This window comes from Leptosomus discolor, chromosome 1 (assembly GCF_034619465.1).
Source record: "Leptosomus discolor isolate bLepDis1 chromosome 1, bLepDis1.hap2, whole genome shotgun sequence".
NCBI classification, from domain to species: Eukaryota; Metazoa; Chordata; class Aves; order Leptosomiformes; family Leptosomidae; genus Leptosomus; species Leptosomus discolor.
The window spans coordinates 203466940-203481583 of record NC_141391.1 but is presented as its reverse complement, the minus strand read 5'-3'; the positions used below and the strand labels follow the sequence as shown (position 1 = coordinate 203481583).

Genomic DNA, 14644 nt, shown 5'->3' with positions numbered 1-14644 from the left:
CGTGGGTAGACCAATGCCCAGCCAGTTCCTGCGCAAAAGATGGTTAACCTGCCTAACCCCCTTCCTCTCTATTTTATTGCTGAGCCTGGCATTACTCAGCATGGAATATTTCTTTGGTTGGTTCGGGTCATCTGCCTCATTGTGCCCCCTCCAAACCTCTTGTGCACCCCCAATCTATTCACAGTGGGGCAGAGCGAGAAACAGAGGCAGCCTTGGTGCTCTGCAAATACTGTTCAGCAACATCAGCGTGTTACCAGCATTGCTTTGGTCACCACCCTAAACCACAGCACCGTACGAGCTGCTCTGAAGAAAACTAACTTCATCCAAGCCAGACCCAGTACATACTGTTACCCTGGTTTCTCCTGCCGTATGCAATTGTCCTGGTTTCAGCTGGGATAGTGTTAATTTTCTTCCTAGTAGCTGGCACAGTGCTTTTGGATTTAGTGTGAGAATAATGTTGGTAGCACACTGATGTTTTAAGTTATTGCTACTTAGTGCTTACCCTAAGTCAAGGATTTTTCAGTTTCCCATGCTGTGCCAGCAAGGAGGTGCACAAGAAGCTGGGAGGAAGCATGGCCAGGACAGCTGACCCGAACTAGCCAGAGGGATATTCCATACCATAGGACGTCATGGTCAGTGTATAAACTGGGGGGAGCTGGCTGAGGGGGGGGGCAGATCGCTGCTCAGGCATCTGTCAGCAGGTGGTGAGCAACTGCATTGTGCATCCCTTGTCTGTTCTTGGGTTTTCATTCTCTCTCTTTTTGTTATATTCTTTTTCATTACTATTATTACTATTATGATTAGTTTAGTTTAGTTACTAAACTGTTCTTATCTCAACCGGTGAGTTTTACTTTCTTTCCTGATTCTCCTCCCCATCCCACTGGGAGCAGGGAGGAGTGAGCGAGTGGTTCTGTGGTGCTTAGTTGCTGGATGGTGTTAAACCGCGACAGCCATATATACTTCATGTTTTGGTGTTCTGGAGAAGGAATCCTATTTAGTGCAAGGTGGCCTGTTTTTCTGATGAAGCATTTTTATCATTTATTTGTGCAATGGATGAAGTTACAAATAAGAATGAAATCGGAGGTAGCATTACTCTATTAATATTTCAGTGATTGTTCTGACAAACTTGCTTGCTAGCACTTTTGGGGCTATTTATGGGAAAAAATGGATGTACATGCTAATGTGGTCAATCTCAGCTCATGTAGAAATCATGCAATATAATTATTAAAACTTTATAGAACAGTAGAGGTTGCCTGGTTCTGTAGCTGATAATCTTGAATGGCTGCACACTTTCTGTATTTATCTTTTAATCGGTAAGTAAATAAACAGGTAAGTTTAGGCCCATCTCAGAAGTCTGGGTAGTGTTATTTGTGTGAGTAATAAGTAATGTCCAAATAATTTGAAATAACTTAGCATATATGCTTGTTTTTACTAGATTCTTCGAATTATGGAATCCATTTGGGAAGCAGAATCCTTGGACCTCTGTTTGTTACCGTATGGTTGTATTTCTACAGGGAACAAAATTGGTATGTGATCACACTTAGTGTGATTAGAAATTCAAAATACCATAGTTACAGAAGTTGCATATAGGAGAACTATTCTAGTGTGCACTGTGGTCCTGAGATAAATAGCAATTTAGTACGCTTCCTGCGAGCAGCCTTCAGGTCCGTCTCAGCAATGGGTGCTGCCCTTCTGGTGGGTGTCCTTCAGCTGCTGCGCTAGCTTAGCTGTGATTCCTGTGCAAGTCCAGCTGTGTGGGTCCTGCTGCAAGTTTCTCTTTAATAACAGTATTTGGTATGAAAAAGTGGTAAAAGTGAGTGAATTATTCAAGATGTGTTTTAATATGTTGATAAGAATAAAATAGAGAAAAGAATTAAAATGGCAAAACATTTATGTTTTTTTCCTGACCTAAAGGTTTGTACCCAATACTACATAGAAGCAACAGCATTACTCAACAGGATGCTCAGGCAGTATTTCTCAGTGGGCATTAGTTCCTGCAGCACAGATGTTCTATTTTCCAGAGTTCATGGTGGGAGAAATAAAGTGGTTGCTTACAAAGCTTCTGACGAACTGTGTGATGGTGTGTAGAGCCGTCTGATCAGCTCTGGAAGAGTCCAATTACATCCAGAAATGCCAAACTGATGTATAATTTACGCATCCTGATGGCTCCAAACTGACTCTGTGGTTGGATTTGCATATATTATTTACCCTAGCACATCCACATTGCACGGTTTTCTAGTATCCAGATAATACAGAATTGACTGTAGAGTCAATTTTGCTGAGCAGTTTTTGAATGATTGGCTGGAGGAAAGCCTCCTCGGTGTAGAAATATTGGCCATGCCCAAATGAAGCTGTTGTGCTGAAAAAAATGCTTTGGCTGATATGAACAGTGCGTCAGTGAGACGGATCAGCAAGTACAGCTCTGCCATTTACTTAAAGCTTGAGCATGTGTAAAAATCATCAAGTTTGTTAATTCCCATCATCGGTGTAGCTGGCAGTATGATAGTAACTGCACAGATTGACAAAATAATAATATAAATATTGCTGTGTGTCTGCCATGATCTCCAGCTTTTTAGTTCTTTTCTTTTTCAGCAATATATTTTGCTTTATGGATCAAAGAATAATGAGCTGAGTCCCAGTAAAATTAAGAACTCTTTTTAATACATATCTATAATGTACTTCCTCTCAAAAATCCATTGCTATATAAAATTTTTATTGTCCTTTCTTTTGACTGCAAGATATCTCAGCAATGCAGAAAACCCAAACCCACTGATAAAATACTTGGTAGTGTGACACAAAAGGGTTTCCTTTCTCATAAGTGTTTTAGAATTAAATAAATTGTGATGATAGAATTCTAATAATAAAGGAAAAGGAATATTATGTATCAAAATACTAACTAACTGTAAATATAAAAGTTGTTTTTTCTCCTCTCCTTTAGGTATGTTATAACCTAATTTTTTAGAGAGATTTTTAGGATTTAATTTAATTTTGTTTAAAAACGTCCTAAGACAATGTAATGTATTGAAATAATGGAGGAAGGTGGAGGAATTTTGCCAGTGATCCTAGCATTCTTACATTCAAGTTACAGACTTCATTATTCTTTCATGAATTCTGCATTGACTCTCCATTCTTTTATCTCAAGGAAATAATTGTTTATTTTACTATACACATAGAGGAGATGTAAACACCACAGTAGGGGCATGGTTAATCACATAAAGACTCCTGTTCAGTTTACTGAGAATACCTACAGGCTAAATTAGTAATACCCAATGTGGGACGCTTTGATGTAGAGCTTATGCTTGTTTGGAACAAAGCCAAAGAGTAGTGGCATGCAAATGTTCTTTCACAATATTCATATGTGATCTTCTTCCAAGCCTCTACTTCCCTCCCTCTTAATATTTCCATGGAACTTGGAGCAGTTTCTGTGTATTGACACAAGGACAGTGCCCCGTTCTACACTGAGCACAGGCAAACAGCGAGGTGTGTCTTACCCCTGGGGCTGGCATCCCCTCCTGTGTAGGGCTTTCTCATTCTGTTGAAGACGTCTGCATTTAGTGCAGTTTGCAATTTTGGAAACATCCATCCGCTCCGCTGCTGCTGCCAAATAGACCTCTGTCGGAGGAACTTTCTCTTCTGTGTATCACTGGTAGAAGTGATACTCCCTTTGACACGGCCATATGTTCCTGGCTCTGCGAGGCAATTATCACTACTTACTATGCTGCCTTGCTGCCAAATTTAAGAAGTTCAAGCTGGCACTTAGTATTAAGAGTCACTTGCTTTAGTACCGCAGATCCCCAGAAACACATAGCATAGTGCATTTACTGCTGCAGTTCTCCCAGTTGAATACAGCCCAGCTGAGATCCTCTATCCCAGTTACTGAAGCCTTCTCCAGGGCTAACCCTACCTACCGAGAGGCACGTCTGTATTTAGAAGGGTTTGCCAGTAGAACTATACTGTTCCAGCAGATAACTTTTTTTACCGTGATACCTTTAAAGTATTTACTTGGACAGAACAAGCCGCACAACATTCTGAATAGGTTTTATACCACTCTTTTGGCAGTACAGTGGAGAATGATCAGCAGAGGGTTTTCATTAGCAGCTGCTTTAAAATCTGGCGACTTTTCACACTGCTAATCAACATAGCTATGCTGGGAGTAGTTCTAAATGCAAGGGGAAGCAGAAGATGCTTCCTGCAACAGCTCTGCTCCCCTGGAATCAAGAAGCTGTTGGCCGGTAGAGGGAGATTTGTGAGCACAGGCAAGGGAAGCCTTTTCGACAGCTGGAATGTGATCTGGAGCTCCCTCTCAGGAGGAAGACAACAGCTTGACAAGCACAGACCAAAATGCAGAGCTTTTTAATTTGGTGGTGGTGGCGGTGGGTTTTGGAGGTCATAGTTGCACTGTAGTTTCATTACAAACAAATCCAGGCTGCTGTCAAGACAGAAGAAATACCTCCAGGGGGTGTTCAGCCATGAATTCAACTATGCATGGAAGACAGGGGCAGGAAGAGATTACTGCATTGTTACTCTGTTACAGAAAAATTTGCACATAATTCAGAAATTGCAAAACGGTAGGACTGTGAATAGATAGAAACTCATCCATTTCAGAGAGAGAGTCAAACTGAAACTGAATCAGAAACTGCTTTGAATCGCTTTGGGGAGAAAGGGATATTTTTACTTGCTTGTTTGTCTTTGAGCTGGAGCTGAAGCCAGGCTTTTACTTAGAAGACACTGTTGAACTTGAACCAGAGGAAGAAAATACAGTATTTCCAGTTACCAAATAAGTTCAACTAAAATCTGACCTTCCCCCATACAGGCATGCCCAGTACGAGGGCAGACTGCATTTGCTAGTCTTGGCTACAGTGCAGAGCTGTGTTGCAGCCTCTGTTTCTGCTTTTCTCTCTAGCTTCCCCTTCGTCACATGCCATCTCGATATGAACAGCACAAGTGATGTGCTGATTTGATTTTGTGAGGATCTATTCAGTTTAGGGACCGACCTCTGGGCCCTGGCAGCCAGAGCTTTCCACCAGCAATCCCACTGCTGTACCTCACTGTGTACTGCTGTTTCTGAACCTCTCTGTGCATATGCACACTTGAGTTTAAACTGGATTAACTGCAGGAGGGCCAGCTCTTCCTCCGCCACAGCTCTGGCAACAGTTGCATCCCTAGGCTGCTGCAATGCTGCAGCTTCTCTTCAGCTCCTCAAATTTGTGAAGCTGGAGAGAAGCTGGTGGGAATGTGAACAGTACCTGGGGGGTATCAGGTACAGGTAGTACCAGGGGATCAGGATAGGTAGTTCCTTTCCTTGGGAAAAACCTTACACAGAGGGTCCCACTCATTGTGTGATTCTTTCCATTTTAAAAGGTTTTACATTCTCATGGAGGAGTTCAGGATGCCAGGCTAGTTACGAGCTCTGGCTGGTTTCAGCTGGGAATGAACAAGAGCCACTGTTGCTTGTAAACTAAGTTTCTGCTTACAACCTATGAAGCTCTGCAGTTGATTAAATTTAAAACTGTGGGTTTTAAATTTTGCATATTTTTATTATGCTTTGATATAAACTTAATAACTTGTTCTAACTTCTTCCTTGTTTTCTCTAGGAATGATCGAAATTGTGAAAGATGCTACAACAATTGCCAAAATTCAGCAGAGTACAGTTGGCAACACTGGTGCATTTAAGGATGAAATACTAAACCAGTGGCTCAAGGAAAGATGCATGATTGAAGAGAAGGTGAGTTCCTTGAATTTTTAAGTAGGATTTTCAAATGCACCTTACTAATTTAGGAGCACAGAGGCCATACTGTTAGCGTTACTTAGGTGAGTTTGAAAAATCCATTCATTTTCCCTACACTCAGCCGTGGGTGTCTGTGGAAGAGCCTTTTGCATCCAGCTGGCGGCCGAGCTCCTGAGAAACAAGACACTTTAGAAATGCCTCCTATATCAGTGGTATTTAGAAATGATACATGAGGAGCAGATTGAAAGGACACCTAAGAACAGTGGAAGGCAATGTGGTTTTAGAGGATTTAAATACAGGTTTGGGTACTCACCACTCCTTTGCTTAGGTAGGTCCACTGACCTACTAGAGCCTTCTGCCAGCTTTTTTTCTCAGAAAGCATAGTCAGCTATACGCTTATTTTATTTGTGCTAAGGGATAGACCTGCTCATACGGTACAGCAAGCGCAGTGCAGGGCTGTGATCTCAGTCCTTGCTGTGCAACGGTGAATTTTATAATAGCTGTTGTATTATTATCATTCTAACTGTTGATAAATACATGTCAACAGGCAGGTGACTTTGACTGAATTTAGTTTCTAGCATGGAAGCATTTAACTAAGATTTATTTTTAGTTTCAGGCAGCTGTGGAAAGATTTGTTTATTCTTGTGCTGGATACTGTGTGGCAACTTTTGTACTTGGAATAGGAGACAGGCACAATGACAACATTATGATTACAGAATCAGGTGAGTTATTTTTTGAGAATTTCGTAGAAGAACTGGGGGCTGTCTATACTTCCGTAGATTTGTGTTCCATTTTAATAAATAATGCATTTAACAGTGAATGAAGAGACACAATCCAGTTCTGTCAGCATTGCTTACAAGTTCAGGTCCTTCTGTGACATTGAAATGTATTGTCATCCCTTTTGGCCTTCATAGAGGCTCTAGATATTTATCATTCATAATGCCATTCTTTTCCAAGGACGAGTTTGTTGCGAACTAAGTCATAAGGAAAGTAAAACTAGGGTTTTTTTAGTGTCTAGATCCAAGACCTAAAAGCCAAAACACTTTAAAAAGCAAACAGCTTCTCACCTGTCTGAAGTGTGGATGTGGTTCTGACAGTGTTCAGCGGAACTGTATCTGTGTCAGAATTCAGATCTTACTGGGCTATTTTCACTTCTGAGGAACATAATGTAGAAAATCCTAGAAAATAAGTGTACATGGAATGTGTTTGGTTTGCTAATGAAATCTGTGGGATGGTTGCAGTCCTCCTGAAAGAACCGCCCTTTTTTTGCATTACAAACTTTGGGAATTATTTCTGTAGCTGTTCATTGGTTCATCCCTGATTTTGTTTACCTATGGAAGCCCCAGAAGGGACCCCAGAAAGAGCAGTACATATGGAGGAGTTTTATTTGGTCTAAGAAATTCACTTCCAGTTTCGTGATCCTCTTGCTTCATAATTGGTCTTTACATAATGCTAAGAGACAGAAAATACTTTTGGGCTTTGTTAGAAGGCTGTATATTTAATATTAATAATATTACAGTTAAAGTTTTACCAGTTGAACGCTGGAGAGAAGTAGTACCCTGAAGGCAGAAATGAGCTAATTGAAGACTACAGTAAAAAAAGTTCACCAGAAGTCCTTGAGGAAAAGAAGACAAAGAAATACTTTAGTTTCAACATTATATATAATAAAATGCAATGTTAGTACCCATTGGCAGAATATGAGGGAGAGGTCAGTAGAAAGGGAGATAGAGAAAGAAAGATTATTCCGTACTGGTCAGGAGCAGGTTTGCTGTAGTCTTTAACAGGAGCTGTCCTGAGCAACAGAAGCCAGAAGGGTTTCAGTCTGAGAGGTCTGCAGAGTGTCGCATTTGGTAGGTTGGGAGGATTCAGAAACTGGCCAAAATGCTGGAACATCAAAGAATGTTCCACCTGTGGATCACTGTTGAGTATCATCTTACATCATTTGATGTTTCATCTTTTTATATACGTGTATCACTATCACAAGTCTGGTTTTAAGTAAGCATGCTCTTTTGTCCTTACATCTTGCCTGCCAGTGAAAGTAATAAAGTGATCTGAAGAGCAGCAGCACACTCGAGTCCTGTTGGTATAGCGATCCTTAAGAGGGGAGTTTTTCATCCCTTTCCTGGGAACTGATACCCTACTACAACCTCAAAATTATCCAAAGGGTGACAATGCAAACTTATTCTGCACAGTACAGGGTGGTTTAGAAATTGGTGATGCAGGTCTGTGAGGAAGAAGCATGTTCTAGTGAATGGCATTAGCCGGGGAGCTGGATAGCGCCAGAATCCCGTGGGTATTTGAAATATAATCCACAAGCCTTTTCCATGTAGTGATGTGCCGGGAGCTGATTGTTAATGGATCTGAGGCACAAGCTTTCCTTGGCTGATTTTTGAAAAGCTGTGAGTGTATGTTTAGAAAATACAGCAGTTCTGCCAGGTTTTTAACAACTGCCAAAGACATAAAAAGTAACTTTGCTAAGAGGACAGAATTATATGTTTAAAAAAAAAAAAGAAAAGAAAATAGTCTTTTCTGCTGAACTAAACAGTGATCATATATACCCCAAGAAAGAGGTTTTGGAATTATTGTCAATACAAGTAAGTGTTCTTGGCAGTTTATTGTATTTGAGCCTAACTGTGACTTCTTCTTCTCTTTATGAAGGTAACCTTTTCCATATTGATTTTGGCCATATTCTTGGGAATTATAAAAGCTTCCTTGGAATTAATAAGGAAAGAGTTCCTTTTGTGCTGACTCCAGATTTTCTGTTTGTCATGGGGACTTCCGGAAAGAAGACAAGTCTCCATTTCCATAAATTTCAGGTAAAGAGTGAATATCTAGCTGCAAATCAATTAAGCAATGTTTTTACCCTCTGAAATGAACATTAGTGCCTTAGTTTTCAAAGGTCTAGGCTCCTGGGCTTTATGTTAATAATGTTTACTGAATCATAATACAATTCTGGGATATTTTAGGCCCAACTAAAAGCAAAAATTATCTGTAGGATTATGGGAACTAGAATTGAAACATTCACAAAGCCACATGAAGAGCTTCAGTTAGCAGCAGACCCGATAGGCAGTCCTTTCTTTGTTTCTTGTCTTGATTGAAAATACTTTGTGGAGGGCTTCAGTGTTTGTGCAATCAGAGGAGACTCCTAGCACTAAGCAGAGCCTTCTGTGTAGTACGAGCAGGTGAGAGGCATTCCTGAGCTGGCTTTGCAAATGTTATTCCCTCCTGATTCTGCCCTCATATTTTGGGGCTCGGACTGCTGCATCTGAATAGAAATCTGCAGTGATCCTAAGCTGTATCAGATTCTGGTTTTGTGAAGTGGATGGACTTGATGCTCTGAAAGAAAATATGTGTTAAAAATCTGTTCTGTTGCAGCTTCTGTTTGAAATTGAGCCCCTCCAAAACAGTTCTGATTTTACAAGCTTGTGTGGGACCTGGACGAGGAGGGAGCAAAGCAAAATGCTGTTTAGTGTGTTTAATGAAATGGCTGAGAGCATGGCTGAGCAGAAGTAAATGGATGTTGGGGTGTTATTCCCATCCTCATCTTTAGGGACTTTAAGTAAAGTGCCTGACTTAGAAAGGATGTTCCCTGTAATATCAAAAGAAAAAGTCTCCTCCGGAGTGTGAGTCAAAGCGAAAGCCTAACTTAGATGTTCTGGATTCCTTGTGGGTGATCCAGTCTCTGTCCTGGTAAGGAGTGAGGTGTTCTAATCTGAGTGTCTAATTCAGGTTCTTACTGTTGGATAGTGACTCTGTCCCGTTGAACGTGTACATGATTGTACAGCAAATAACAAGGCAATTGTCATTCTTGAGCCCAGACTTCTGAAAAGAACTAAAGAACCAGGTGCATTTCTAAGCCTTTGTTTGGCACAAGGACTAGCTTTATCCTCGGTGCAGGTGTTTTGAAGGGGGCTTGTAGCTCAAAAGATTTAAGAGCAGGATGGGGTTTGCTGTGGGAGGGGAACGCTGAGCCCATGTCTGGGGGAAGCCTGGGAGCTGTGCCGCGTACAGGGAAGATGGTGTTGCCGCAGCTGTAGGCCACGTGCAAGTGTGAGGCTGAAACACTAGTCTAGAGTAGGTCATTTCATAGACGACCTCTGTTCTGGAAGCAGAAAATTGTTGAAAATGTCCAAGTGTGCTAGTGGAGAATTGGGAGACTAGCCCCCTGTTAGAGTCTGCAGTGAGGTAACGTTATGTTTGTACATATGGATCATCCAGCTTTTTAGAGAATAGCTGACCTTTACTTCAATAGCCCGAATACCAAAAGCAACAGGAGGTGATTTGGGCCTTAGCCTCTCTTCAATAAGCCGTGCCTTCGTCGTATACAGCCCTGGTTTGACTGAATACACATTTTGTTACTCTGGTAGAAATTTCTAGATAGTGCTGCCATCCCACTGATGCAGACAGTTTAGGAATGCTGTGAGAGTGCCACTGTCATTCCCACTAGTGTCATTAACCAGATCAGGGGCGATTAATGTGCTTTACCTTTGTGACCCGTGACTGTGATATGTGACTTAGTCATTTTAGGTGGCATGTTTTAGGCAGACAACAGTAATACTGACCAAAAAAGTAAGTTCATGTACAGTTCTGCTGCATTAGATACTGTTTATAAACTGCTATTCTAGTGGTACATTAGAAGGCTTTTCTGTCTCTAAGACTAATAAAAAGAAAGTTAAAATGCTTCCGTACAAGTAAAACAGTAACACAGAGCAAGATCTGCATCACATATTTTGCTGTAAAAAACCCTGTTGTGATTATATGGTCAGAATACAAAACCAAATAAAATTATAGCTTCACTTTTCTACTGTCTGGTTTCATCATGTTTCCTAATATTGAGGGGTTCATTCAATGTGCCTGCTGACTCATTCATTTATTAATGGAAAAGTCTCAGCATTTATCCTTCATTAATTTTTGAGAGCATCTCTCATTGATTTGTACTTCAACTACATTAAAATAGGTTGTACTTCAGAGGAATCCTTTGTTTTGTACAGGCTTTGGTGTTTTTAATATTTTAAAATATCTGCTTTTTAAAAAATGTTGTTTCCCTGTCACCAACTGGATACAGTCCATACAGACCTGCTAGCCATACCTCATGTTGCAGGTGTCAGAGGAGGTTAATTAGACAAATAATTTTGACCAAACTTCACTGCAACAGAGTATAGTTTGTTATTAGTGAACTTCTAAAGCTGTCAGTGGCCTGGCAGCTTTTCTGAAACTAGCAATAAAGCTCATTCCTATTAGCTCTTAATCTAAATTTTGCTCCCCTTTTTTTTTGCCTTCCTTGTGATGGTTTAATGAAAATTAGAGGCCAGAGGTTGTTAGTGACATCACAGAAATGCTTAGTAGGAAGCAGTATTTGATGGTCTTTTGTCCTAATTGCAAAAAGGTATTTAAGCATGACTTAAACTGAGAAGACAAATATTTTTCTGTTCTGTCTATGAACTCTTAGGCTGCCATAGTACTGTCCAGATTTCTCTTGCTGTAAGTATCATATGTGCTGGCATTTCTTTTCCAGCCTTTGGCTGAAACCCATGGCACTCTCTTACTCCTATGTACAGGCAACTTGTGTCGCTTCTTACGTGTAGAAGCCCTTGATAGAGCCTCATCTAAGCTCTTCGTAGTCTTTTGAGCTTTGTCCACCTGCTTATTATTGGACTGCCTAAAATCGTCTTTGATAGTTTTTGAATTGAATTTTGAATGCATTTTTAGCCTTTGTATTTAATTTATTTAATTCATTGTTTTTACATTACTCTGCTGACTTGCTAATACAGAGATCTGTGTTTTCAGTACTAATCAAATTCTTCTGTACCATTTGTTTAGAAAATCTCATGTATTTGGTTGCCAAATAGTGGTGACAGAAAGCAGAAGGGAGCACAATTCATCATTGAAAAATACTTATTTGCAGTTTATTGTACAGGGAAGGGATGGCCTATATAATAGAACTTCGATACTTTATATTGTATAACTGCCTGACCTTTAGGATACTAATACTTAGAATAATTTCAAGCTCTCAAAATAATTATTCTTTATTGTCTATTGGACAACGGGATTTTGGTTTCTCCTCATCTCCTCTCATTTTGCACGTGGCTTTAGTTAGCAGCTTTCTTCTTAATCCCATAGTAAATATATACATATCCTCGACACGTATGTATGTGTTATTTGTGGTTCTCTCCACCTCACTCAGAAGTGTAAAAATTAGTTTTCTTGGAAGATATTAATTCCAAACTCCATTCAGTTCCTGTCTGAATAAATAACTGTAACAGGCAGATACAGATTTTTTTAAATCTTTTGAATTCCTGGAAGGGCTGCCTTTGAGGTGCAGTGATGCCAGGTTCTTGACTGCATAATTGTTTTTCTGTCTCAGATTTTCTGTCTCAGATGCCCGCAGTAGTGAGATGCATCATCCACAGAGAAATGTAAAACCTTCTTTGATATAACTGTAAAGAGCTTTCATCTCTTTCAAGGGGAACAAAACACACACTAACACTTGTGACAAGATTTCCCTGTTTGAAGTTGATAATACATAAACAGAATTCCTTTTTTTTTTTTTTAATTTTATCCCTTGGTGTCATTGAGAGAAACTAATCCCCGTGATAAGATTGCGGTGTTTTCTGTTGTAAATTGTGCTTTGACCATTGCAATTTATCTTCTGCTTTGCTAGAACTAAACTAACAGAAGTACAATCTTATTTCAGGACAGAATTTATTTGGAAACAGAGTGAAATATTTAAGGATCCAGGCAGTAGGAAAAAAAACCCCTACAGACAGACCTTCAACATATCATCTTCCTTCCTTAGTGTCTTCCTAACCTGTCTAGTTGGTTGTCCTAGTATTGCTGATGTGAACATTGATAAATGTTAAGATTATTTGTGTGCACTTCTTACTGTGTCTAAGGAAGAAAAAATCATACACTTTGTCAAAAAATAAATGGTGTTCTAGAGGTCTGATGAGATTTGGTGGAACTTTACATGAAAATATTTTGGTTTCTTCAGAATTCTTTAATAAATTCATATGCATTAGTGGAAAGGTTAAACTGAATATTTAACTGGGTAAAAACCAGCATTGCTTTAGCTTTGCTTTTAATAGCAACAACCTTCTTGGAAATATTTTTTGTCTTTTCTCATTACTGCATTACAGGCCCAATTTAATTTTCTAATATATGATTGATTCCTTCATTGCATTGGCTTCCTTAAGATGTTGTTTCTAAAAGTAATTGAGTAATAAATTTAATATAAGAAATAATAATTTCAGTTTATGTATTGGCTGCTTAGCCTTAACTATTCTGTTAAAAAGCATTGCATGTTTTCCCAAGCTGCAGAAATTTCATTCTTCTAAAGGTTATGTTGTTAAGCACAAATTACTTATATATGGAAGTGAAAAAGCTATAAAAAAAAGTCTATGGAATCCAATATGACATTTCATAAACATAGAAGTCCTACAGCAAGGCAGTGCGCCTGAAAACTAGAGCTGTCAGCTAGAAAAAATTCTTGGAATACCAAGCCTGAAAAATCTTCTCCATTAAATAAGCCGTCACCTCTGCAAAGTTAATAGACATATATATATATATAAAATGAAGAACAGTCCCCTGGAGGTGCTGTTTTATTCAGTGTCACTTGCCAGCCATGGTCTTTAAATGGGAACATACCAATTGAAAAGGAAGCCAATGAATTACTGCTGTCTCTTTTAACAGCCAGAGAAAGAGGTTATATGACACGGAAATTAGCTTGAAAATTTGGTGAAGCCAAGGTTTTGTTCTTTAGTAATCAATATAACATTATTAAAAAGAGCCTTTAGTTGGTACACCAAAACAGTACTTGTTGCCCCAAGGTGTGGTGATGAATGAAGTAATACTGAGCGATGGACGCAGAAGTTCGTTTCATGTTTCTGCTGAGGTGAGCGGCTCTGTTGGGTCTCCTCTCTCGGACGCACTCAAGTGCTTGAGTAGTGTTGGTTAATGAGAGTCCTGTGAAATTCCGACACCATCCCTCCCAGTTCACCTCATCCATTAACAAAAAATTCTTCTCTCTTGTAGGACGTATGTGTGAAGGCTTACTTAGCTCTTCGACATCACACAAACCTGCTGATCATCCTGTTCTCCATGATGTTAATGACTGGAATGCCCCAGTTAACCAGCAAAGAGGATATTGAATATATCCGGGATGCACTGACAGTAGGGAAAAGCGAAGAAGATGCCAAAAAGCATTTTCTTGATCAGATAGAGGTTTGCAGAGATAAGGGCTGGACTGTGCAATTTAACTGGTTTTTGCATCTTGTGCTTGGAATCAAACAAGGAGTAGAGAAGCATTCTGCTTAATATTTGATGTAAATTAACTGTGAGTGTGAATAGGAGATTAGTGAATCTACATGTTATTTATGAATTCCAAACGAATGAGCGGTTAAAATTGCCTTTACTTTGCTGGCAGCTTAAATGGATCTTCTAAAAAAAAGCAAGGACTTTTGCTCTGCCCCTCCAGAAGATCTTCCTGCAGTTAAGATTTTTTTTTTTTTTAATGTGTAATGACAATTGAAGTTGCTGGATTCTTTTAGCTAGTTGCTTTGCTGTTGTGGCCTGCATTTTCTTTTTTTCTTTAGTAGTAACTTCAGATAAACATGAAGGAGGAGCTCAAGTAAGATGATAACCTGCAAATTCAAATAGAAATCCCCTATGACATTACCTTAATTGTTCATGAGGGTCAAGCCCTTCAAAAGCAGAAGAATCTGCTTAAAGTCTGTGGTTATCTTGAAATGCCTGTAGGCAATTCACTTCTTTCTCAGGATGGCTTGCACTCAAGTGGTCTTCACTCACATCCTTCTCTTTTGCCCCTTCCTCAGCACTTTGTCCTTTTTGGATTTTTAATACCTTGTCAGTAGAAAACAGCTTTGGCTCTACCACTAGAGGAAATTACCTGACTATTAG

At 39.6% G+C, this 14644-nt stretch overlaps 1 protein-coding gene across 1 annotated transcript in view; it reads left to right on the top strand.

The window, feature by feature from the left end:
• PIK3CG (phosphatidylinositol-4,5-bisphosphate 3-kinase catalytic subunit gamma) overlaps positions 1-14289 on the top strand; it is a 34152-nt gene extending 19863 nt beyond the window's left edge. Inside the window, exons 7-11 of the mRNA XM_086480640.1 lie at positions 1436-1526; positions 5595-5725; positions 6339-6450; positions 8387-8544; positions 13760-14289. Coding sequence (XP_086336766.1) covers positions 1436-1526; positions 5595-5725; positions 6339-6450; positions 8387-8544; positions 13760-14041 — 774 coding nt within the window. The 3' untranslated portion in view covers positions 14042-14289. The remainder of the gene's footprint in view (positions 1-1435; positions 1527-5594; positions 5726-6338; positions 6451-8386; positions 8545-13759) is intronic.
• The last annotated feature ends 355 nt before the right edge of the window (positions 14290-14644 follow it).